The sequence below is a fragment of the Heteronotia binoei genome, chromosome 13 (genome assembly GCF_032191835.1).
Source record: "Heteronotia binoei isolate CCM8104 ecotype False Entrance Well chromosome 13, APGP_CSIRO_Hbin_v1, whole genome shotgun sequence".
Classification (NCBI taxonomy): domain Eukaryota; kingdom Metazoa; phylum Chordata; class Lepidosauria; order Squamata; family Gekkonidae; genus Heteronotia; species Heteronotia binoei.
In genome coordinates this window covers 44,503,096-44,527,208 of record NC_083235.1, presented here as the reverse complement: position 1 = coordinate 44,527,208, position 24,113 = coordinate 44,503,096, and the positions used below count along the sequence as shown (strand labels likewise).

The following is a 24,113-nucleotide window of genomic DNA, read 5'->3' as shown; positions in this document are numbered from 1 at the left end:
TTATAGTGTACATCAAACACAATGTTGATCAAGGTCAGGACCAAAAATTGAGTGATATACTTCTGTCTTGAGAGATGGATTCTAAGGATGTGTCCAGGAGGGCTGGAAAATCAAATAATGCTATCTTATTTGCTGTGGAAATGGGAAAGGGAAAAGTAGTGTATTCTTACAATTCAATTGCACAGTGGTGTGTTCTTACGATTCAATTCAGTTCATTTAGTAGGATCCAAGATCAGCCAGCACCAACATAAGAGCACAAGCTGAACACAAATGTAAAAACAGTTTGCATTAAGCATTAATTTCAGTAATACAAGGTAGTTAATAAAAAGATTGCATCGTCTGCTTCCTTCCTGACTGAGCCAAAGCACAGGGTCTGGCTGCCTTAAGCAGGGTTTCATTAAGGTGATTTGCAAGAAGAATGGCTGCATAAAATTTATCAGCTCTACCTGGAAACTAGAATAAAGCTGGACTAATATATAAGGAACAAATATCCTTGTAAAATAAATAATGAAGTAACCCATGTTCAGCTGTTTCCATCATGTTCAGTTGACAAAAAACACAAACAGTGGGAAAAGGGATTCCAAAATATTTGCCTTGCAGCAGCGCTGAGGGTAGAATGTTGAAACGGGGGACTTCTTAGAATGCAATCCCAAGAACACTTTCCTGGGAACAAACCCCATTGAGTAAACCATAATAAATCCTTTTTAAGGGCTTCTATGCTCGGCTGATGGTAGATCATATAAGCAAATGCAGGACCCACCAAGCTTCTCGTGGATATGCAGGCAATCCTAAAGAGAACGATGACGTTCTGAGCCCATGGGCTTCAATGGGTTTAGACAGCTGTAGCTCTGCTTAGGACAGTGCTGTGACAATGCATATCTCCACAAATTACAAGCTGATGGCTCTGTTATTTTAAAAAGCTTTTAAAAAACAAAGCCACCTGCCATGATGGATTAATCAAGGAACAAACATGCGGCTATTGCATTGATTTGAAAAGGATGAGCGAGTGAAAATGCAAGCCATGCAAAACCTGGATTGGAAGAGAGGGAGAATCTTCCCTAGCAACTGATTCCTCTCCCTCCCCCCAAGAGATCTGCCCTTGCACTGTCTTAAAGGATAACGGGTCTGGATCAGAGGGAAGCTATAAGCTATGCCTTGGCTATATGCCTGACAGTGCTGCAAACTTACTTTGTACAGCTGGATAAACCCTTTCCCAGTCTGAGCTCAGCTTTATTGACTAAGAATTTAGCTCATATGTACCCACTGCACAGGGGATGGATCATGGGACGGAAGAGCTCAGCTGGTATCCACAAATCATTTAACATTCCTTAGGCAGCAGCTGCCAAATCCTACTCCCTAACCTATTTGTTACACAAATTGCCTGGCAAGGACCATTATCTGAGCATCTGCAAATGATTAATTACCTAGTAGAGTGTAAATACCAGCATGGCTGAAACAGTTCCTCTTTAACAGAGGGATGCAACTAGTGAATCTACACCTCTGGAACTTGAGCCCCTCAGCCTTCATTACCACCTCTGCTTGCATTATCTAAATCTCAGGATCTAGGGCTATCATTGTGGCTTTGTATCCCTTTCAGATTGCATAACCTGTAACTGTCACCATCACCACACCCTAATTACAAATAAATGACTGTGGAATGGCAGTGCTCTAGCTGGCTAACACAGTGTGCTCTGTTTTCAGGACTCTAATCCATCATATCCCATACTCCTACTAGATAAGGCAGTGTCTCTCAGACAGTGTCTCTCATGACGTGGGTCATGAATTGCTCACTGGTGAGTCAAAAGGCCAGGAGAGCAAGATAAACTGGGAGAGGAGGCTCTGGGAGACTGAATGGCCAGTTTGGGTTTGCCTCTGTATAATAATGTGTGAAATAGCCATGAAAGGGACGGTGGCTCAGTGGTAGAGCATCTGCTTTGGAAGCAGAAGGTCCCAGGTTCAATCCCTGGCATCTCCAAAAAAGGGTCCAGGCAAATAGGTGTGAAAAACCTCAGCTTGAGACCCTGGAGAGCCGCTGCCAGTCTGAGAAGACAATACTGACTTTGATGGACCAAAGGTCTGATTCAGTATAAGGCAGCTTCATATGTTCATATATAAATACATTTCTCAGTGATGTTGTATATGTATATATATATATACAACAAGAAAAATGAATTATAAACTTTTTTAGTTAATTGCTGTTTGGTTTCTGCATTTTTTGTTTGAGAGGGAGAACATAGTGCAGTTACTTTACACATAAGCCTTGAAGAGTAAATTTAGAATTGAGTTGCACTTCAAGAACTTTGAAAACCACTGAGATAAGACATTGCTTCTAGCATTCCTATGGCATCAAGATCTCCCTCTTCCACTGGGAATGGCCTTTCAGGGAAACTGGGAAGCCATGTAGGGCAAGGAACTATCCCTGGTGCTGAATCAGTAATAAGAGGTCATCCTTGAGGATTGTTATTAGGCCCACTGCTGAGAATGATGTTTCAATGCTTCTTGTTGTGATCTGCTGATGAGTAGCTGCTAGCAGAAGTAGCTGAGTTCTACTAAAAGCTTCTCATTCCTGGTCTAATCCTGTCTTGTTTCCTTCTCAGGTGTTCACACGCTATGGGAAGTGCTACACATTTAATTCAGGCCAGACTGGAAAGCCACCACTCCTCACTATGAAGGGGGGAACTGGTAATGGCTTGGAGATCATGCTGGACATTCAGCAAGATGAGTATCTTCCTGTGTGGGGAGAGACAGGTAGGATATATTACTGACTTCACATATCATACATTAGTTCTTCTTTTCCTCAGACCCCTTCATTGGGTGGTGGTGGAAAGTGGTGTCAAATCACAGCAGGCTTATGGAGACGCCACTGGGTTTTCAAGGCAAAAGACATTCAGAGGTGGTTTACCATTGCCTGCCTCTGTGCAGCAAGCTTGGACTTCCTTGGTGGTCTCCCATCCAAACACTAACCAAGGCCAACCCTGCTTAGCTTCAGAGATCTGATGAGACTGAGACACTGCTGCAAATTCTCTGTCCCATGTTGCCCCCTTGCCTTGTTAGACCTTTCCATCATGTGTGACCATGCACTGATCTTTATCATGCCAGATATTCTTTCCTTGCTGTGGATTCCAATTCACTACATCATAGACTGCTTCCCCTTGCCAAGTCTTCCCTGCCCTGTCCATCAACCCACAAAGCTTCTCTCTGCTTCATTATTTTTCTAGACTCACACTGCATCCTGGCCCTCATATCATTCCTTCCCCCATCCCAATCTCTGACTTGCTCCTCTGTTCTATGCTCTGCTACTTGCCATGGCAACCAGCTTGTCATCCGCAAAGCAAGAAGCTGTCTCTTATCTACAAATAGCCTTGATCGAGTTGGAGAAGAGTCAAGAGCTGTGCTGTTGAGACTATGGTGGGGTTGGAGTCCCTGTGCAAAGTATCCAAAAGGTCCTTTGGGAGAGAAGGTTTGGGATACAGGATTGTCTGGGAATTATGACCTGGAAGACTTCTCCCTAATCCAAAAATGTGGGAGTTCTGGATGTAGCTATTTAATACAGGGGGAAGGGGGGAATTACCTAATATGTTCCTGGAATAAGCCAGTGTTTAGGGAGGAACAATTTGAAGTTTTAAGGAACCTTTATTCAGATTGGGCCAGCCATGACCTTAGCAATAGTGCACCATGGGAGACAGTGGCTAAAACAGAGTGCTATCTGGAAGAAACAAGAAAGAAAGGGTCTGCCCTCCATTGCCTGATGCCTCCAATTCAGTTTGTCTCCCTTTCTTTGCTGATGTAAACCCTATGATTTCTGGAAGACTGAGAACAAGACAGTATACTTTCCAGCATACTTATTTATTTTGATATATATAGCCCATTTTTCTCCACCAATTGGAACGCAAAACAGTTTAAAACACCATTCTGCCCACCTCCATTTTGTCAATCCTGTGGGCACATTTAAAATATTGAGAGTGGATAGTGGGTGGAACCAGTCACAAAACAGCTGCTATGGGGGTTGTGTCCTACCTCAAAATGTTGCAAGTTTCCATAAAATGTTTGAATGTTCCAGCCCAAGCCCCTTCCTATCTTGGAGGAAGCTATTTTTGAATGGGTCCTCTCCGAAGCTACAAAAGTGACGCCTCTCAGCTCTTTTGAAGCATCTCCCACTCCAGTGAGGGGAGGAAAGACAGAAGGAGCCCTTTGCTTTGATGAGGAGATGAAAAAGAGCAAGTGGGCACCAAGGAATGTCTTAGCAGCCACCGTGGCACTCAGGCTGCACACTCTGGCTTGGGAAATACCTGGAGATTTGCAGGGTGATCCTTGGGGAGGCTGGCATTAGGGGGAAGGGAGGGAGCTCAAACTTGATGTAATTGTATGGAGTCCACCCTCTGAAGGTGCCATTTCCTTCAAGGGAATTAATCTCCATAGTCTGGAGATCTACTGTATTGTAATTCTGGAAGAAGTCCAGGACCCACCTGGAATTGGTAACCTTACATGGAGCCCACAGGTACCACATTGGGAAAATCAGTAAGCTAGACCTTTCTGTGATCACCTGGGTCCCCTTTTTACTTCTTTGTCTCTATGCCACAGATGAGACATCATTTGAAGCTGGGATTAAGGTGCAGATCCACAGCCAGGATGAGCCTCCCTTCATTGACCAGCTGGGATTTGGGGTGGCACCTGGCTTCCAAACATTTGTGTCCTGCCAGGAGCAGCGGGTAAGATGAGCTATCTATGACACTCCTCCCCTTAAAGGCAGTCTTTATTATATGTGGAACAAAGGATATGTCCCCACTGTTCAAGTAGCATTGCTGAGTTCCCAGGGGTGACATTTTTCTCTCTCTCCCATCCTCTGATGATAAAGTAGGCAGCAGCTCAGAATGAAAAGGTGGAGCTAGGAAATTTCTGGAAAGAACTGAAGGTCTTTGCTTCTGGGTGAAGAGAGTGTCACTAAGGTGCTAGAAAACGAGGCAACAACTTTTGTGTTCGGCTCTCTCTCTCAGGATACATATGGCTTGCATCCTATGAGGTCATCCCCTTCATGTTTCTCCTTGGGCACTACAGAGGCTTTCTGCATGTGCTCCTTCAAAAGATTTATCTTGCATACACAGAAGGGCTAGGAGCAGAAGAAGCAAGCGCTGCAGTGGAGGACAGCCTCCACAGCAGCTGGAGAGAAATGCAAGGGAAATGATGTCATAGAGTCCAAGTCAGTTCTGTTCTTAATGCACATTTACTATCTTCTTGTCACTGGAATGGGGGTGAGCTCTAAAAGGAGGGCTATTTTTTTCCTCCTCTCTTTAACTGCATCTTCACAAATGAAGTGGTAATTTAGATGGGCACGAACCAGGAAAATGCAGTTCAGTTTGTGTTTCTTGGCATGCCAGGTTCACAACTCACAAAGCTTTGTGAACTTTTAGTCATCAAATGAACCAGTTTGGTTTATGATGTGGTAGAACAGCCCCCTCCCAGTGTGCTAGAGACACCAAACTTGCAGGGAGTTTCCAGCTAACTCTCCTCTACCTGCCCTCCAAGTTTTGTGAAGATTAGTTCTACAGGGTCTGAGTTACACACACACACACCCCAAAGAATGGGCCTCCAGGAAAATGCTTTCAGGTGGTCATTTTGACAGCTGCAGGTTCAGGAGTGTGTAGAATGGATCCTGCTCAAGTTAGAGACACCAGAGTCATAGGGGATCTCTCCCAGATGCTCTGCTACATCCTCTCCAAGTTCCACCCCCTTGTTGCTTTAAAGTTTAGTAAACATTTAGATTGAGGAAAGACAGTCTGAATTGAATGTATCTATTCACAAACTGTCATGAACTGCCATGAACAGCTTGAAAGTTTGTGGAAAGTTTGTGCCAGGTGACCTGCCACAAACTTCACTGTGAGTCACAAACAGCCAAAATTCATCACAAACTTTAGTTTGTGAGCCAGTTTGTGCCCATCCCTAATCAGCATAAGTAGCATAGACCTAGTGGATTAATACCTTTTAAATGAAATAAAGGGCTGTGATCTTAGGCTTAAACCCTAAAAAGATGGAGGGGATGCACTAAAAGTTAAGAAATAGCAATGCACGCTGGATGATGTAACATTGAGGATATCATTCTGTGCCTAAGAACCAATTCAAAGCAAATGTCTATCTATGTATCATATTGGTATATTTCCACTTACTCTAAGAAGCTCAGGTTAGGGTACATTGTTCTCCCTCTCTTCCATTTCATCCTCAGAACAAGCCTGTGATGGAAGTTGGTCTGAAGTCACCCAACGAGCTTCATGCTAAAGGGCAATTTCAACCAATGTTTTCCCACTCCTAATCCTGTGCTCTAACTACTACACACACTGGCCCCATGGAACAGGCCTCCTGGGACTGCTCCACTTTAGAATACAGATTGGGAATTGTACAACTGTGTGTCTCCCCATCCCCAAATTCTATGCCAATTCAAAATTATAGCTTCTGGGAGGAGGCTAGGTTAGAACTCTTCAGCTTTAGTATGGTTGCTTTTCAATAACTGGGAGTTTCTAAGCATGAAAGACCATTCCTACATGGGATGTTCCCCCCTGCATTCTGAAGCAACACAGTGATGCAGTCCCAGGAAGACTGAACATTTGGGCTGGCTTGAACACATAACGTGATATCCATCTTGTTAGATCATCCAGCGTGCTCAGAGAAGGCATTTCTGAGGAAGAAAAAGGGGCAGGTCTGTCCTACTCCAGTCACCACTGTGGGCCCCAGGTAGGAGACCGCCTTTCTTATCCCTTCTTATCCCCACTTTTATGCAGATCATCTACCTTCCCCCGCCCTGGGGAGACTGCAAGGCTGTGACCATGGAGTCCGAATTCTATGACACCTACAGCATCACAGCTTGCCGCATAGACTGTGAGACCCGCTACTTGGTGGAGAACTGCAACTGCCGCATGGTCCACATGCCTGGTAAGCCTATGAAGTTAATGACAACACAGAGCAGGCAAACAAAGTTCTTCAGTGCTTGGAAAGCCCAGGATTCCCATGCTTTACTAGCAAGGAGCATATCTCATGGATGTCTGTAGAGCAAACACTGAAACAGGCCTTTCAATGCTCCCCAAAATGTTCACAATAGCACCCCATCCCTCGTTTCTCAGCTAGTCCCAATTTTTATGAGATAGTCCCCACCAATCATAGGTATTGCCTCTTATATCCACAGCCATCTCAAGACTTTATTTCAACCATAAAGATTCAAGCCTCCAGTGCTTTCTCAACCACTCCATGTTGAGTCTGTACTCAGTCTTTCCTGGTAGGCAGGACACCAAGTGTCAGACTCCAACAGCCAGGAGCCAGAGTTCCAGAAGGGCTTGCCTTCCAGCTTCTCCTTTTCCAGCATGCCTGAGACCAATGCCTCGGCAATGGAATGGAGAGGGGGGTGGTATTCCCTTACCTTTAGCTCTCTCTCTTCCCAGTTTTTGTCTGCCCTCTGGCTTTGAGGACAAGACCTGGCCTCCTTCCTCCTTGGAGGCTGCCCTGCACCTCCTTGGCAAGCTTATAGTGATCCTCAGGAGGATGTCAGTGCAGGAACAAGGGAGGGAACTCCAACTTCTTCTCAAGGGATGCAATTTGCATAATAAAAATGAGGTAATACATTAATTATTCTAGTCAGTTGCTTCTCACAGAGGAGAGGGCAGGCAAAAAAACAGAGCAGATGTATGAAGAGGAAGGAGAGAAGAATTTCCCAAGGTCGGCTGAGCCTGCCAATTGATATCCAAGCTACTGGAGAATGTTCTGGAAACAGGATTGAGTGAATGACAGCCAACGGCAGGCGGGCAGAGATAGCCACAATGACAGCTATCAGGACTGCTCTGACATTGCATTTGTTTATGTTGTTTATAGTCCACCTTTCTCTCTGAGACTTAAGGTGGGTGTTGTGAGTCCTGAAGGGAGCTAGAGGTAGAAAGAGAATTCTATATATCATAATGATGCTTACACTTCCCTACATAGCTTTAATGCACAGAAATATCTGTATAAAGCGTAAAGAAATACAGTGTTCTCATTTTCTGGGTAGTGTTTGGGGATTTATCAAAGACAAGTGGTAAAGGTTCTCCTGGATTGTATCTTCTCGGGCTTTACCTGAGAGAATCTCAAACTGGAATGGTTTGTGGGAGGGAGGGAACTCTCAATAGAAAAATCACTAGCATGTCAAGGAAAGGGGTTCAACCAAAGATTTTTTTTTTTTTTTAGCAGGAATGCACAGGAATACAGTTCTGGCTGGCTCGACATTAGGGGGTGAGGCCTAATATGCAAATGATTCTTGATGAGCTTTTTCTACAAAAAAAAAAGCCCTGGGTTCAACCAGGTCTTCTCCCTTGCATACTACTTTTCTGAGCGCAGGAGGTGATAACTGCAGAGTCAGTGGCAGTATCAGTATAAGGTTTTCCCCGCTAGCCATAAAAGCTAGTTCAGGAATGCAGAATGCTCCAGCAGAGAAGCTTTCTCAAACCTCCTGGTGAAGGCAAGGTAAAATGTCCTTTCTTTGACATGAGTAAACACTTCTGTGTAGAAATGCCATTCACGTGGTCAGAAGGATTTTTGTCTGCCTTGCATCCAAAGGCATAACATGATCAATCACTTAGTCATCAGTGGAAATTTCAGCTTTCAAAATACACAATCTGCTTCATCAGCAATGATGGCTGATAAAGGGAGCTGCTGGCTAATGGAGAAGGGGGATTTAGGATCTCTTGCAGTTAGAGATCACGCGATGCAAACAAGTCACAGTTAAGTGCACTCAAGTGAACCTTTTGCCACAAAATCTGGGTGGTGAAATAGTGGATTCCTTCTGCTCTGCTCTTATATGTGACTTCTTCATATTCAGGATGGAGAGTCAAGCCTGTAGTTGTGACTTTGCATTCAAAGGCAGGGCTTGGCAGATTCTTGCTTATGTCTCTTGGGATAAACTTCCATTGCCTCTGAATGCAGAAAAGTCATCATACATTCTCCCACATTTCACAGAGCTCTGAGACATGACTCATTATTGGCTTTTCTTTTCTTTTTTCTCTGCAGGTGATGCTCCCTATTGCACCCCTGAGCAATACAAGGAATGTGCAGACCCCGCCCTTGGTAAGTATCATTTACCCCAGTAATTTTGCATAGGATGTCACTTCAAGATGCTTTGCTGGATTAGGCCCAAAGGGTCCAGAAAAAATCAGCAGTCCCAACCACTGTTCCCTCTAAGCTGAGTTAGTGTGAGCTACCTCAGTTTTTTAGCCTCCAGCTCACACATTTTTGTCTTAGCTCAGGAAAGGTGGCCCCAGAGCACACTAATTTATGCAGTAGCCAAATCACTCACTCACAATTTTAGTGCCAATATTTATTTCAGGGATTCAGATTCCATCTAGTCCAAAGAATACCTGGCAAAGTAGTAGACATAGTCATCCCCTCTTGAATCTGGTAATCAGAGCAAACATCAGAACTGGGTGTATAATAGTCATGGCCATTTCCGGTTGCTCACCACTAGTATCTGGTATTTAGATGTATAATGCCTTAGAGGTTCCATTTGTCTGTCATTTATTCAGATACCCCTCCTTTTCTCTTCAACGGGAGCTCAAAGTGGCTTATAACATTGTTTTTCCCCCATCCGTTTTATTGTCACAACATAACACAGTGGATAATAGCTTTTGGTAGATCTTGTCTTCTATGAACTTGTCTAGCTGTCTAAAGGTTTATCACATGACAGTGAACTCCATGTTAATTCACTGAACCAATCAATATATTTGAATGATTCCAAGCTCTGGTATTCAGAGATAGCAAGAGAGATTCTTTGCAGAATGAGGAGGTTCTATTTTTACCTAACATGGCCTATTCTCTATTAATGTATCTAACTGTGGAGTTAAAACCCTTCTAAGTCCATTAACTTTAATTGACTTGGGTGCAACTCTACTTAGAATTGCACAGCAGCCCTTAACATTTTCAACAGCAGGATCCTGTAACTGTATCTCTGCGGCACATCTTAAGGCATTATTAGTTCCTGGATGCTGGTTTTTGATCCTGCAGCCCAGTCATAACCATACTTAATCAGAAGTAAATCTTATTTGGATCACTTTAAAATCACAGTGAAAGAGCACTTTGGATCACAGTGAAAGAGCAAACCAGATTTCTGTTGGAAAAGTCTCCCTTACTCTTAACATTGGATTACTCCAGATTTCACCTCCAAGCTGAATGTAACTGAATGTTGATGAATGTCTGCATATTTAAACTGTTTAATCTGGCAGAGTGAATGATTGAGAAGCACCTGATGCTGTATGCATTGACTGAAGCGCAAGTGGACAGGGAGCCCCGTCGAAGGAAGCATTTTGTTTTCTAAAGGAAAAGTGAAATTTAGCAGTTCTTGCAACTGTTTTTCATCTCTGTTCCCCCTCCACATGTGACACATTTTACCTTTCTTCATTCCTAGCTTTTTTCAGTCACTGTCCTATATTGTGGAAGCAGCTCATCATTTTTAAGAAATCCAAAAATACAACAATACAAACTATTGTGCACAAACAAACACTCTTAACTGGTGTATATAAAGTTCTATTATAATGAAATGAACAGCCTACAACAGTGGGCATACATTCATACAGTATAAATAGAAAACAACAGTCTCAAAACAATATACCAAGGAGGACCCCACACAGTCACTGAGTTTTCCAAAATGAGTACACAGACTCAAAAATAATGTTCCACAGGAGTCCCTCCGTTGTTTGTTGACTTCTGAAGGACAAATTCTAGCCTTCACGCAAACCCCGGATTTGATTCTTAATTTGCAAATTAAGATATCAAAATGGGCGTTTGAGAAAGAACTTGGCTGGAGTTTTCAGTTGACTTACGAGGAAGCTGCAGGAGCAGCGGAACGCAATCAAATCCGGGGTTTGCGTGAAGGCTAGAATTTGTCCTTCAGAAGTCAACAAACAACGGAGGGACTCCTGTGGAACATTATTTTTGAGTCTGTGTACTCATTTTGGAAAACTCAGTGACTGTGTGGGGTCCTCCTTGGTATATTGTTTTGAGACTGTTGTTTTCTATTTATACTGTATGAATGTATGCCCACTGTTGTAGGCTGTTCATTTCATTATAATAGAACTTTATATACACCAGTTAAGAGTGTTTGTTTGTGCACAATAGTTTGTATTGTTGTATTTTTGGATTTCATATATTGTGCTGCCACTGTTCTTTTGCATCATTTTTAAGAAGCTTCTTTCTAAGGGCTTGGCCAACAGAATTAAGTTTTGGGGGAGGTGCTCCATTTTCTATGGAGTTGCTCCTTTGGAGCTTTGTAAATATTTTCTTGCTGTCTTTGGTGTTTCATTTTCATCTGATTTTGTTGAGTCACTTCATCTGTGCCCTGCCTTTCTTCCCAGTGGGAACCCAGAGAGGCTTACCTCACTCTCGCTTCATTTTATCCTCCCAATAACTCTGTGAAATAGTTTAGGTTGTGAGTGTATGACTGACCCAAGGTTACCTAACAAGCTTCCATGGCAGAGTGGGGATTCAAACCTGAGTCTCCCAGATTGTAGTCCAGCACTCTAATCACTACATCACCCCGGCTCTTAACTATCTTACCCCTTGCTTTCATAGCTTTGTTTTATAAGCCACTTCAGGCTGAATAAGAACATCTAGATATAAATGTTCTAAGTACCTTTCACATTTTCCCCCACTGTTCCTAACATTTTCAATTTGTTTGTGTTTGATTTGTTTTGCACCCACTCCATGTGACTCCTGCCTTCTGCCCCAGACTTCTTGGTGGAAAAGGACAATGAGTACTGTGTATGTGAGATGCCTTGCAATGTTACCCGCTACAACAAGGAGCTCTCCATGGTCAAGATCCCCAGCAAGGCATCAGCCAAGTACCTGGCCAAGAAATACAACAAGAGTGAGCAGTACATTGCGTGAGTACCTCTGTTGCCCTCAACTCCCACCCACCCCACAATGCTATTGGGTTGGGTGCCAAGGTCCATTCTTTATTTAAAGGAACCCTTCCTACAATGCAAGGAGACTTCCCCAGGTATATGTTGCCCCACAATGGAGGGCTCCATGCCCCAGAGGAAGGCATCATCTAGAAGAATGGAACCTATGAATCCAGCCCTGAATCGCTGCACTTTTAATTCTGGCACTTCCTCTATTCTGGCCAAGCCAGAACCAACAAGATCAAACTCAAGGAAATTGGCCCTTCACCTGCTTCAATCTGCAGATGACTGCATCTGCCATTTTCACAGATGTAAAATTGATTCATTGTCTTCCACGCCTTAAATAATGAGGGTATTGTTGTCATCAATGGTATCATCAATACTGATATAGTTATATATTGAAGATATAAGAGAAAAATTATTAGCAAATGGAGGGGATAGAGACTTACTTTTTAAAAAAAGAAGAAAGCTAGGGATTCAGAGAACCTGCTAAACCTAAATTTGTTTTTTAATGTATGTGTATGCTTATATCAACATATCAACACACTGATATAAGAGTTGTACTTTTAAAATTTTGATCTTCAGAGGGCAGGGGGGGGTAGAAGTAGGGGTTTGATGATGACAACAGTCCAATCATCAGCAAATGGGCTGGAGGTGGATGGGAGCGGAAAAGACAAAGAAAAGAGCAGAAATATTATGCAGGAGGAAAAAGGTGACTCAAAATTGGCTTCCAGAAAACAATCATGGTAAAAGTTTTCAAAAGAACCAGGGAAAACAAAGAAACAGGTATACATTTTTTACAATAAGCAAAAACTGAAGGCACAGAAATGCATATAGTAATCAGGGGACAAATCAAAACAGTATGGGGCCAGAACTAACTAAAATACCCTATGAAGAAAAGCCCAGAGAAAGAATTGTAAACGGAACTAAATGTTTTGAGCCACAAATGGTCCTATACTGAAGAAACTATATGTGTAATGAGCACAGTCCCAAACACTAAAGACAGTCTACACACCACTAAGACCCAAAACACATTAACCCAGAGACAGACAATAGTGGTATCTTTAGAGAGCTGAAGGCAGTTCACTTACCAGTGTCTTTTTCCCCAAAAAAACTGTTTGACTCCAGGATAGAGTGGGGCAAGTTGTGTTTACATCAAAAGAAAATATGCTTCACTCAAGTCACTTTCAACTCTCTTAACAACTGTTGTCTGTCTCCAGCCTAAGATTACGTCATCATTAACACATTCACTCTCTGCCCTTTCCAACCGATCTCTCTTGTATTGTGAGTCTTTCAACCAATTCTGGTCCTTTCAAACTCTATATTGTGATGTGTCCTTATTTCTTGAAATCAATAACTCAGTGCCTTTGATTGGCATCAATTCGATATTCGTATTTTAGATCCAGGCAGGCAAATGACCATGCTGGTGTATCCATAGGTTTGTTGTGGGCAGGTTCCTTTGTGAATGCCAGGCATGCTCTTGTAGTGCCAAGGACTGCCTATCACCTCCCTTCCTCTTATACAGGGAGAACATCTTGGTACTGGACATTTTCTTTGAAGCTCTGAACTATGAGACCATTGAGCAGAAGAAAGCGTATGAAGTGGCTGGACTTCTGGGTGAGACAATCTTTTTGGCCAGCAACTAGGGGGTAGCCTGCATGCCTCCAACCTTCCCCAGTTGTGACCTTCCCCCAAAATGGGCTCAGTTCAAGGTCCAACTAGCTACTATATGCAAAACATACATAATCATGGCTGCAGTTGCAATTGCACATTTACACCAGACAAGTACAAAGATTAGTATTAGTTACCAGATTAGCATTAGCTGCCAAATGTGGTATCTTGTGAAATTCAGTTTTTACTCTTTCAGAGAGCAGTTTCTAGACCTTAAGCTTTCAAGGACAGGAAGTTGGGGGGAAAAGACGAAGGGAGCGATTCCCAGTAGTCAGCACACTAGACTACATAGCTATTGCTCCTCATTTCTACTTAGATGCAAAATAAATTGTATAACAATAAGCAAATATATGCAAATTCGTATGATTTATACAAATCACAGAATCCAGATGTTTATGCATACAGGGTTTTGTCTTGTTTTAAGGATAAAGCATTTGAAGCCCTGTACAGAGTCACTGACAGCTCCTAGGCCAAGCTGGGGGGAAAGGATTCAAGTCTGGAGCACTGGGGAAAGCAGAGAGGGAACTCTTTATCAAAGAATGCATCCTGCACATAAGCTCACCAGACTGTGGCTTTAAAAATATCCACATGGGGGTGGAGCCAGGAGTGGGGCTTAACTGGTGAGGGGTGGAGCCTGATAGATTTTGGGCAAGTAAGGGGTATGTCAGCAAGTTTTGATGTGCCAGGAAGTATGGCCTAGTGTATCAGACTGTGGGGTCGATAGACATACGCTCCTACATCCCCCAAATCAAAATCCCTCATTTTCTTCAACAAAGTACTTGAAGCAAAAATACTGGATGGGGGGGTTGGTTAACTCAGTCTCCAGAACTGTAGAAGACTTCTAAAATCAGCTTAGGTAATCTGGGGTCATGAGCTGCACCCATAAAGCTCAGTGTAGAGCTCCAGAAGCACACCAGATCTCGGTGCCTCGTTAGTATTGCCCACTTTCTTCTTGTCTGCAGGTGACATTGGGGGACAGATGGGTCTGTTCATCGGAGCCAGTATATTAACTGTTCTTGAGCTCTTTGACTACGCCTATGAGGTGAGTTCAAGTATCCAGAACATAAGGGGAAGGAAGGGTGCAGGTTTGCTTGTGGCCTAGAAACTGCCCTAAAGGGTCACGATGAAGTTCTAAGAAGATCTGGACCTGTAAACTGCCTAGCCAGGCAACTTCCTGGGAACCAGCTGTGACCTCCCTGAAGGACCCTTGCCATTCCATCTTACTGAGATGCTCCCTCAAAAAAATATGCCTGTTTTCTGAAGGTTTTCAGAGCACTGTAGTTTCTTGAAGGTTTTCAGTTTGTGCCTCTCTCCCCCAGAAACATTCCCACTGCACGGGGATACTGCTAAGTCTAGTTCTTTGCAACTCTGTCCTACCTCTTTTAACACTAAGCCAAGACAGTCTCATTGTAGCCACAGCAATGCAGTAAGTTGGACATCCCCCAACTCAGAGACATGCACATTTCTCTCCATTGCTTTAAGATGTTTACCTAATACTGGGTTCACTTATTACTCCCTCCTCCATTTTCCTTCCTATACTGAAGCTTATGTCTGTCCTAGGAAGATGTCCCCACCCCTTCCCTTTGCATTCCCAAGCTCATTTCTGTGCATATCCATCCCGGAATGTTCTTATTATAGTGGTTTGACTAGTCATAACAAGAATTAGGCAGTTTTCCCCATTAAAACAAAAGTGTTGTTCGCTTGTTGCTTGATTTCAGACCTAGCAACAAGCCAAGGTTTATTTTAGTTATGGCTAGTCTGAGAAACCATAATTCTGCTCACAGATGACCATTCAAATCCTAATTGCTGGTTTCAAACCCTTTGCTCTTTCCCTCACTTACCCACTGACACCTGGTTGATATCCCAGCCTGCACTGTACCAAGGGTGGCACCAGAGGACAAGCCAGGAGATTTACAACCGTGAATCACACAAAATCATAGTTAAGATTAACTAATAAACAAGTTCAAGCTAGAGTTTCTGATCCCAGTTTACCATAATTAGTGGAGTGGCCCACATTTAGACAATCATGCTGAGCCCAGTTAAGCTAATTAAACCATGGTTTTGTATTACTTCTAAAACAAGCCACACTATACATGAAAGTTCTAGCTACCACAACTAGTTCTACAATAGTGGATTTATCATTTTGGAACATCAAATAAGAAGCATTTTGCTTCAAGCAACCAAAACATCCTCTAACTCCATCTCTAGGTTATTAAATTCCGCCTCTGCCGCCGTGGCAAGTGCCAGAAGAAACACAAAGGCAACAACAGTGACAAGGGTGTGGCCCTGAGCCTGGATGACGTGAAACGCCACGTGAGTGTCTAAAATCCATAATGCTTGCCCTAGTATAAAATGACTCACTTATTCCAGAATCTTAGGAACCTTGGCCATTACTGATATACTGGATTTGTATATGTGAACAAATGAAACTATTTTATGTGCAATCAGACTATTGGTTAGACAAGGTCAGTATTTTCTCTTTTGAATGAGAGTGGCTCTCCAGGGTCTCAGAGAGAGGTCTTTGAAATCATCTACTGCCTAATTCTTTTAACTGGAGATGCCAAGGATTGAACCTGGGATCCTGAGCGTGCCAAGCAGATGCTGAGCCAAGTCACAAGTTTCCCCAAAGATTCTGGTAACTGGTAACAAGGACCCTAAGAGTTCTCTGTAATAGGTCCTGCCTTGCCCTCAATTTCAATCCCCGAGGAAAGGGAATGACTTTTAATATAACTCTGGAAGGTGGATATGCTGTGAATGTGAATTGAGAAAATGATCAGTAGGCACTTAAAAGTTCAACTTAAAAGTTAAAACCAGAAGTGGCCTCTGACCTTCTGGTAAAGGTCAGCACGACCAAGCTTTTGGCAGATGGTTAGAAAAACCCAAGGTTGGTCATTCTGTGCTGAGGGTTCTGAACTAGCAAATGGCAACCTCTCCCTAGGTTCCAGGTGCCAAATGGTAAGTCTTTAAGCAGCTATCCCATGACTTCTTTGTGTGTACACTTATGAAGCTGCCTTGTTCTAAAACCCTGGCTGACCATTAGATTCATTGCATCCAAAACAGCCACATATAAGCAAGTCTCTGGCTGAAGAGAATTCAGAAAGTCCCCCAGAGGTGGGCAGAGAAGATAGGAGATGGTCATAAAAACCAAGGGAAGCAAGAGTGTCAGGAAGCCTTTGGAACATCTTATCTGCTTATCTTGGCTTATAGAAAGGGTAAGCAGGCATAGTCTGAAAAATTGCCACAATTGCTGACATTCCCCTCCACCTTTCTCAGAAATCAGAATTCTCAACAGGCAGAACCTCTTACAAGTCACTCTTTCAAATGCAATGAATATCCTGTTTTTTGTTTTTACTAGACTGTAGCTTGGATTCTGCCGAAAATATCCACTGGTAGGAGGATTTCCATTGCAGAGAGCAACTTTCTTGCTTTCTGCCCTTTTGCTACAAAATGATGCTCCTGAGTTCCCCCAGAGACAACTTGAAGGGGGAATCAGAGGTCTGCCACAGGATGGGGAAATGGGTGGAAACACCACCCCCCTGCTGTCAACAGAAATCCAGCCCTACTGATCTGTCTTACCCAGTGCTGTCTGATTATTGGCAGCTCCCACCAGTCCCCACCACTGAGCTACATCCGTATTCACCCCACAGCTCCTGCTGTTTGCTTTCCCACTCTCTAAAGATGCCAACCATCATGTTTGCTCCATCCTCATCACACCACGTTCTTGTTCTCTGGCAAAGCTCATTTGTCTTTATCCTCTGTTAAGTAACTGCAGACAAGCAAAAATCTGGTAGGCAAAACTTTCCCCATCCCTAAGAAAAATTTCACCTGCTGAATTTCAGTTGTACATACAACTGTTAGAGGTTCAGAGGCTCTGAGATGAGAGGGTGGGAAGCAACTCTGGCATCTATACTCCAGGGCTGGCTCTCATCTGCTATTTGTAGTGAGTGGCAAATGTTCACAATCAGGGCTTTTTTGTAGCATGAACTCCTTTGCATATTAGGCCACACACTCCTGATGTATCAGCCAATCCTCCAAGAGATTACAGGGCTCTTAGTATAGGGGCTACTGTAAGCTCCAGGAGGTTTGGCAACATAAGGGGGCATGGCTTAATATGCAAAGGAGTTCCTGCTACCAAAAAAAGCCCTGTTCACAATATAGATACTGTTCTCTTGACCACTATGTTCTCCATTCTAATCTCCTCCTTCCTGTCTCCTGCTCTTTCAGAATCCATGTGAGAATATCCGAGGGCATCCAGCTGGCATGACGTATGCAGCCAACATCCTACCTCACCACCCAGCCAGGGGCACCTTCGAGGACTTTACCTGCTAACTGACACCTGGATGTACAACCAACGCTACCAAAGGGAAGGGTCCGTGCTGAGCAGCCCTGGCCCAGCCCAGCCCATGAACCTGCCAACCGACATGTCAGGGCCTCTATCTCAGACTCCTGGGGAAGCTGCAAAATCCAGGCCCCCCTCATCCACCTTCCCCAGGCCAAGGCAGCGATACGCACACAGAGCCAGGTGGACAGAAGTGTGGGGAGGGTCTGTGCTGCCAGGTCCACTCCAGGAACTGTTCTTGCCCCAATAATGGCCTTGGACTTGAACTCAGCAGAAGAGCTGCCAGAAGAACCTTCTGCTGTGTCAAGTGGAGGAGAGGGCACAGCCTTCTCTCCTTCATACAACCCCCCCACACACATCTTGACTGTCTGTCTGTCCCTCTATCTGTCATCATCCCGCTTCGTGCCCACAGCAAGCCTTGCTGGGGGGCAGTCGTCTCAAGTGGAGCCTTCTCCTTTTGAATCTTGATGCCAAGAAGAACCTACAAGAGTGCCAGTCGGGCTGTTCCTCTGTGGTGTGCCATTTGTAGGGACTGCTTTGCCTAGCCAAAGGAGGTGCGTGACATGTTGCTCCCTTTCCTTTCCCCGCCTCCCTTGCTATGTATCATCATGGGGCACAGCCACACCTTTTCCCTTATGGCAAGACTGTGACCTAACCTGTGAAGAGGCCCCCTCAGTTAGAACATGTTGTCATCTGCTTGTCTCATCCAACTAGCAACTTCCCATCTGGCCCAGCTTAGATTCCTTTCTAGGTCTAAAATGAGTCCCCACCACATGAGACAGGTGAAGGAACTGTGGAGATGTCCCAAAGTTGAAAACATCAGCTTTGTGAACTGCCCGCCCCCATTCTCCCCCCCCCCTCCATCCTACCCATGCATGTTCTTAGGGATAGTGTGAAAATTCTGAAGGTTCGGCAAGAATCCCTCAGAATTCTTAGTAGGCTACAAAACTAGATGGTTTCCAGTATATTTCTTCACAAGGGTTCCTTGCCTGCCGAAAGGAAAAGAAAGCAGGTGGCATGTAAACCATGCATCACTTCCCACAACCCTTAGCCCAGTCCTGCAGCTAGGAACAGGATGGTGTCATTCTTTGGCTACACAGAATTGTAGAGGTGACATAGATCAGTTCCTGCCTCTTGGACTCAGCACCAGGACTTGAAAGAATAACAGAGATCTCTAAGAAATTTAGATCAGTAACTCTGCTCAAATACATTGCAGGAAATGCATTGCCCCTAAATACCTATGGGCGAGCGTAGCTCATCCTGCCTTACGGCTAGCAGTTTGCTGGTGATAAACAACACTAGACAACACAAGGTCTCCAAGGAAATGTATCCAAATCACGTAAAACTTTTGCACCCTCAGCACTGAAATGAAAAAGGGCCAGCTCAGAGAAGTGAAGAAATCACTCCTGAGTTTCAGCAGGTCAGGTTTCTGAGTTCCACCTAATGCAGAGGTCTTGCAGAAAACCCAACTCCTGTTTTTGCAACATCCTTATCCAACCCGATTATCCAAGCTGCTGTGAAACCCCTCATCTGCCAAGAGCAAACACTCCTTTGGGAAAGAAATCTTGGATGTGGAAGGGTTGAATATCATGGAGGGGAAGACAAAGGTGATTTGATCTTCCATTTTGATATTTGTGTTTGGTGTGGCTTGCACTGTAACCTGTGCCTAGTAAGCAAGGCAAAGAAGACAGAGTAATGGTGTTGAAAGTTATCATTGAAAATGGTGAAGCTGTACTTTACCCCAATGGATCTTTCCATCTTACCCCTAGTTACACATGATTTAAAACCATGGGGGGGTTGGAGGGGGAATCAGATTTGTTATCCAGAAACCAACCACAAAGTATAGCCAATGCAATAAAAGCACTTTTGGTGAATCAGTCCTATTGGAGGAGGGAAACTCACCTGGAATTTTGTTTTATGAAATGAATCTGAAGCAACCTTCTCCACCCTGCTCCATTCTTATAGAAAGTGTCTAGAAAGTAGGATTGCCCAAGTCACCAAGGGGAGAGACAACTGTCTCAAAATTTAGTTGTTCAATAAAGATCAGTGAGGCTAGGGAGCAAGGTTTGGGCCACCAAACTACATCCTCTGTAACCCACCTTCAGCTTGGATGATTATATCCTTTCAGTCTCCCAGACCATGGGCAGCTGAGGTTGGTCCAGATTCACTTGAGTGGATGGGTCAGAGCTTTTTTTGTAGCAGGAACTCCTTTGCATATTAGGCTACACCCCCTGATGAAGCCAATCCTCCAAGAGCTTACACTAGGCCCTGTAAGAAGAGTCCTGTAAGCTCTTGGAGGATTGGCCACATCAGGGGGGTGTAGCCAAATATGCAAAAGAGTTCCTGCTACAAAAAAAGCCCTGGCGAGTCATCAATAGTCATAAAGTGACTCAGGATTGCCTGAGATAAGCCATATTGGGCAACTGCATGATGGGTCTTCTGATGGGGCATGGAGCTGGACTTCTCATCCCTCCAGGCTTTATGCCTGAAGAAAAAAGGAAGACTAAATAAATTGATTGGTTTAAATTAAGGAGGTTAAACTAAGAGCTGAAAGAACTGTTTCCTGAGAAAACCCAGGTATTCACCCTCAGCCTCCCAGAATCCCCAGGCCTTGATGACACAGGGGCACTCCTCATGAAAACTGCCTCTCAATTTGTTTTTGGCCTGCTGCCTAATGGGAATAAGTCCGCAATGAGTTTTTTGTTTCACCTTGAAAGGAAATCAACCCTGCCTCTCTGCCTGGGCCCCACAGCATCTAGTGCCTGCCCCACTCCCCGGCACAGTCCAGTCTTTTCCTCAAACATTAACCCAGATCTGCTGCATGTGCAGCCCCAAGGGCCAAAGTTCTCCTTATCTTTAAGAGCTTTTGCAATAAAATCTCATTGTTTTTGTATGGCTTTTTAATTCTTTGATCCTTATTATTCCAGAGCTTTGTTTGGGATTGTTAAGATTGTTGTGAAGGTTTGTTTGTACTTGGCCTCCTGAATCAACCAAGGCCCCAGAAGTCCCAAAGATGCTGCAGCAGCTCCGCCATGACCAGAAAGTGTCCTAGGGACCTTTCAGGAGGGTTCTTCCTTTGGAGTGTTTTGCATTTGTTTTCCTTCCAATTATTTCTTCTTTTCTGCTTGAAAGCTTTTGAAGATAGGGCTCAAATTTGACCTTTTTTCTTTTTAAAGTTGTATGTCCATTTTTACTATGTCATGCTCATTTTATATTTCTTATATATATATAAAATATATGATATATATTATTATATATATGTACATATATATATATACAGACACACACACCTCTATATGCATCATGTCAGTGTATATATCCATCTAGTAGCATCAAAAGCCTTGATATTGTGCCATTATTATTTCTTTTTTCAACTACCAATCTCTGAATGCCTTCAAGTGTATAAAGTGTTGAATTATCTCTGGTATCTGTACTATGTACACATTTTCATAGGAAGCACAAGAAGATGACAAAATGCATTGTATATCAAAACTTGCTCCTCTTAACAATGATATAAATGATATCAACCATGGAGACTCAGCCTGTTTCTCCTTAGCTAGACTGCAGAAATCCATCATTATTAGGATTATTCTTTCTTTTATTTTGCTTTGTTGTGACCGGGCTATAGAGTTGGTTCCCATTCTGGCCACAGTGATTTATACTCAACTATACAATCCAGACATGGCCAAATAGCAGCTCCAGGATCTGAAGAGGCTCCTAAGCAAGGCATTTACTCCTCAGATTACAGAAGCAAGTGGGGAGAGGAGGACTTTTAGGCTCTGTATTTTAGGCTCTGGAGCTGTGCTTTGTCGAATGCTACATTCCAAACCCATGACTTGGTTTTCCAAGCTCTATTACAAGAATGGAAGCCAGGAGTGGAGACTGTGGATTTTATTAAGGGCCCCTACCTTCATAGATTTACAGTGCAATCCTAAACAGGTCTACTCAGAATTCTACTTAAGTCTGCTCAATGGGACTTACTCTCAGGAAAGTGTTCTCAGGATTGCACTGTTAAACACTGAAATCACTCTTATAATTTGAACACTAAAATCTCCCTTAATCCGATAGAGCCTGTGCAGGCAAAGAGAATTCTTCACTGCTGCTTCTGGTTTTCTAAGGTGCTCTGTGCAAAGGGAGAATGGTCCCACTGTTGGAATGGTGGGTCCTATGAAAAACCTGGGGCCCCAGCAACACACCCACCCTCAGTGCCACTGGTCTTGACAGGCCCGTGCTTCTCTTAGATCTCCAGGCACTGTGTAATGGTTGGTGCAATAGAGTAAGATCTGGGACACCCAGATTCAAATCCTCACCCTGCTATGGAAGTTTGCAGTGTGATCTTGGGCTGGTCACATACTTTGTCTTTCTCTTGTTCAACCTAATTAACATACCTCATGTGCGCTTAGAGGGTAAAATGGGGAGGGGAGAATCATTGTGTAAGTCACTTTGGGTCTTCACTGGGAAGAAAAGCTGGGTATAAACATCTAATAATTATAATGCTTCTACAGAGTGTGCAGAAGCAGCCAAGGGTAGATAAAACCATCCATTCACATGAGGACTGCTTATGGGCAGTGTTGTCTATGGTGGCTGGCAGAAGCTCTCCAGAATCTCAGGCAGATCCTTTGAACTGGGATTGCTGGGGACTAAACTGGGGACCTTCTGCATACACAGCAGATGCTCCACCATTAAGCCATGGCTCCTAATTGCTATAGGAACAAGTGCAATCAACATTCACAATCAGAAGATGTCTTTAAGCATAGGCTTGGGATTGTATAAAATTGAGCATGCAGTAATGTTGTGGAGGGTTAATTAGAAACAACTGTCTCCATGAGATTGGCAGGTACATGACAGGATCAAGATGTACTGTATACCCTAGTGTCACTGGAAATAAACCTGAACTAGGGGCAGATTATCCAATTCAAACAGATTTTTTTTAAAAAAAGGTTTTGCCCAGAAATTTCATAGACTCTGTTCATTTGAACACTCAGGTTGGACTGAAGCTGGATCTCATACCTGCATCCAGGGCTGGATTAAACTCTGTGGAGGCCCCTAGGCAGTCAAAATCTCACGGGGGGGCCCCTCACAAATTATCTCCAAGTTGGAGCGGCTGCCCTGCTGCCTGCAGGCACCTTCTCAAAAGCCCCTTTGACAAAGCTGTGGGGGAGAGACAGAGAGGTGCAAACCTGGTGATGATGCCAGCATCAGCCGCACCAGGCAAGCTGGGTAAAAAGCGGCTCAGTTGCTGGCTGTGCATGCAGGCTGGAAGGGCTGCAAGCAGGGGGGAAACTGGGGGGGGGAGCTGGCCCAGGGCCCCTAAAGGTGTGGGGTCCCATAGGCCAGTGTCTACTTGGCCTAATTGTTAATCTGGCCCTGCCCACATCCAATGAGCATCTGTATGGCCTCACACCTGAGAAATTATGCTTCTGATTCATCCTCCAGCATAGAATGCTGAGTAGCCAAATTCAAAAATATTTCATCCATTTTCCATCTGTAAACAGGAATAGCAATCTAAGGCAGAAGAACATTGCAAGGGTCCTCCCACACCAGCACCACCCCCGTTTTCCTCCGTCATCACATCCCACCTCTTTGGGACTCCCCAAGCCTCAGAACAGGGGTGAAGGGGATAGGAGAAAGAGTTACAGCACCCAAGTCTTCCCTAGGAGATTGCTCCTTTATCTAAGGCAAACATCTCCTCTTTCCTCCCTGGTCTGGTATTAGAGCCTACCTAAATGCATCCTCCCAGTCCTTCAGTTAGCCACAGCCCTCCTCATCCTCACCGCCTAGGCTATGGGTTGGAGTACTACCCCTTTAAATTGCCTTCTCCAACCCAGCTGGCCCTCTTCCTTGCCTTCCTAGTCCCCCCCCCCCCAGGAACTTCTGCTGGGCTGTTGCCTCCTGGCCTCCTTGGTACTCTGCTGGACTGGGACTCTTGACCTTAGCTGTCCCTGCTGGGCCATTACTGGTGCTTCCAAGGGCTGCTATAGTGACAACTGGCTTCTGGTGAGGCTTCTCTTACTCCTGCTGCCCTGGTGCTGCTGCGTCTTTCTTTCTGACCAGGATCTTTGCTGGGTGAGTGGAGAGGGAGGAAGGGAGGGGGGGAAAGAGAGCTCAGGCCATGTTTGACCTGGTAGCAACAGCAGCAACTTGCTTAGATGTAAGGCTGCTGGACATGATGGGGAAGCCACAGCGAGGGGGAGAGAGGCTGA

At 44.2% G+C, this 24,113-nt stretch overlaps 1 protein-coding gene, 1 long non-coding RNA gene and 1 other non-coding gene across 4 annotated transcripts in view; all 3 read left to right on the top strand.

Moving 5' to 3' along the window:
* The window catches only part of ASIC1 (acid sensing ion channel subunit 1), a 203,245-nt gene extending 184,044 nt beyond the window's left edge, over positions 1-19,201 (top strand). For both annotated transcript variants that reach the window (XM_060252900.1, XM_060252899.1), the window contains 9 exons: positions 2,598-2,748; positions 4,582-4,709; positions 6,771-6,921; positions 9,019-9,075; positions 11,729-11,882; positions 13,426-13,517; positions 14,534-14,613; positions 15,780-15,884; positions 17,796-19,201. In XM_060252900.1, the coding sequence (XP_060108883.1) occupies positions 2,598-2,748; positions 4,582-4,709; positions 6,771-6,921; positions 9,019-9,075; positions 11,729-11,882; positions 13,426-13,517; positions 14,534-14,613; positions 15,780-15,884; positions 17,796-17,900 (1,023 nt within the window). In that variant the 3' untranslated portion in view covers positions 17,901-19,201. The remainder of the gene's footprint in view (positions 1-2,597; positions 2,749-4,581; positions 4,710-6,770; positions 6,922-9,018; positions 9,076-11,728; positions 11,883-13,425; positions 13,518-14,533; positions 14,614-15,779; positions 15,885-17,795) is intronic.
* Positions 1,909-1,975, top strand: TRNAP-UGG (transfer RNA proline (anticodon UGG)). The gene has a single exon. It is a non-coding gene; the product is annotated as a tRNA-Pro (tRNA).
* A 514-nt stretch (positions 19,202-19,715) lies between the features above and the next one.
* Positions 19,716-21,446, top strand: LOC132581324 (uncharacterized). The gene is made up of 2 exons (XR_009556115.1): positions 19,716-20,082; positions 20,269-21,446. It is a non-coding gene; the product is annotated as an uncharacterized LOC132581324 (long non-coding RNA).
* The last annotated feature ends 2,667 nt before the right edge of the window (positions 21,447-24,113 follow it).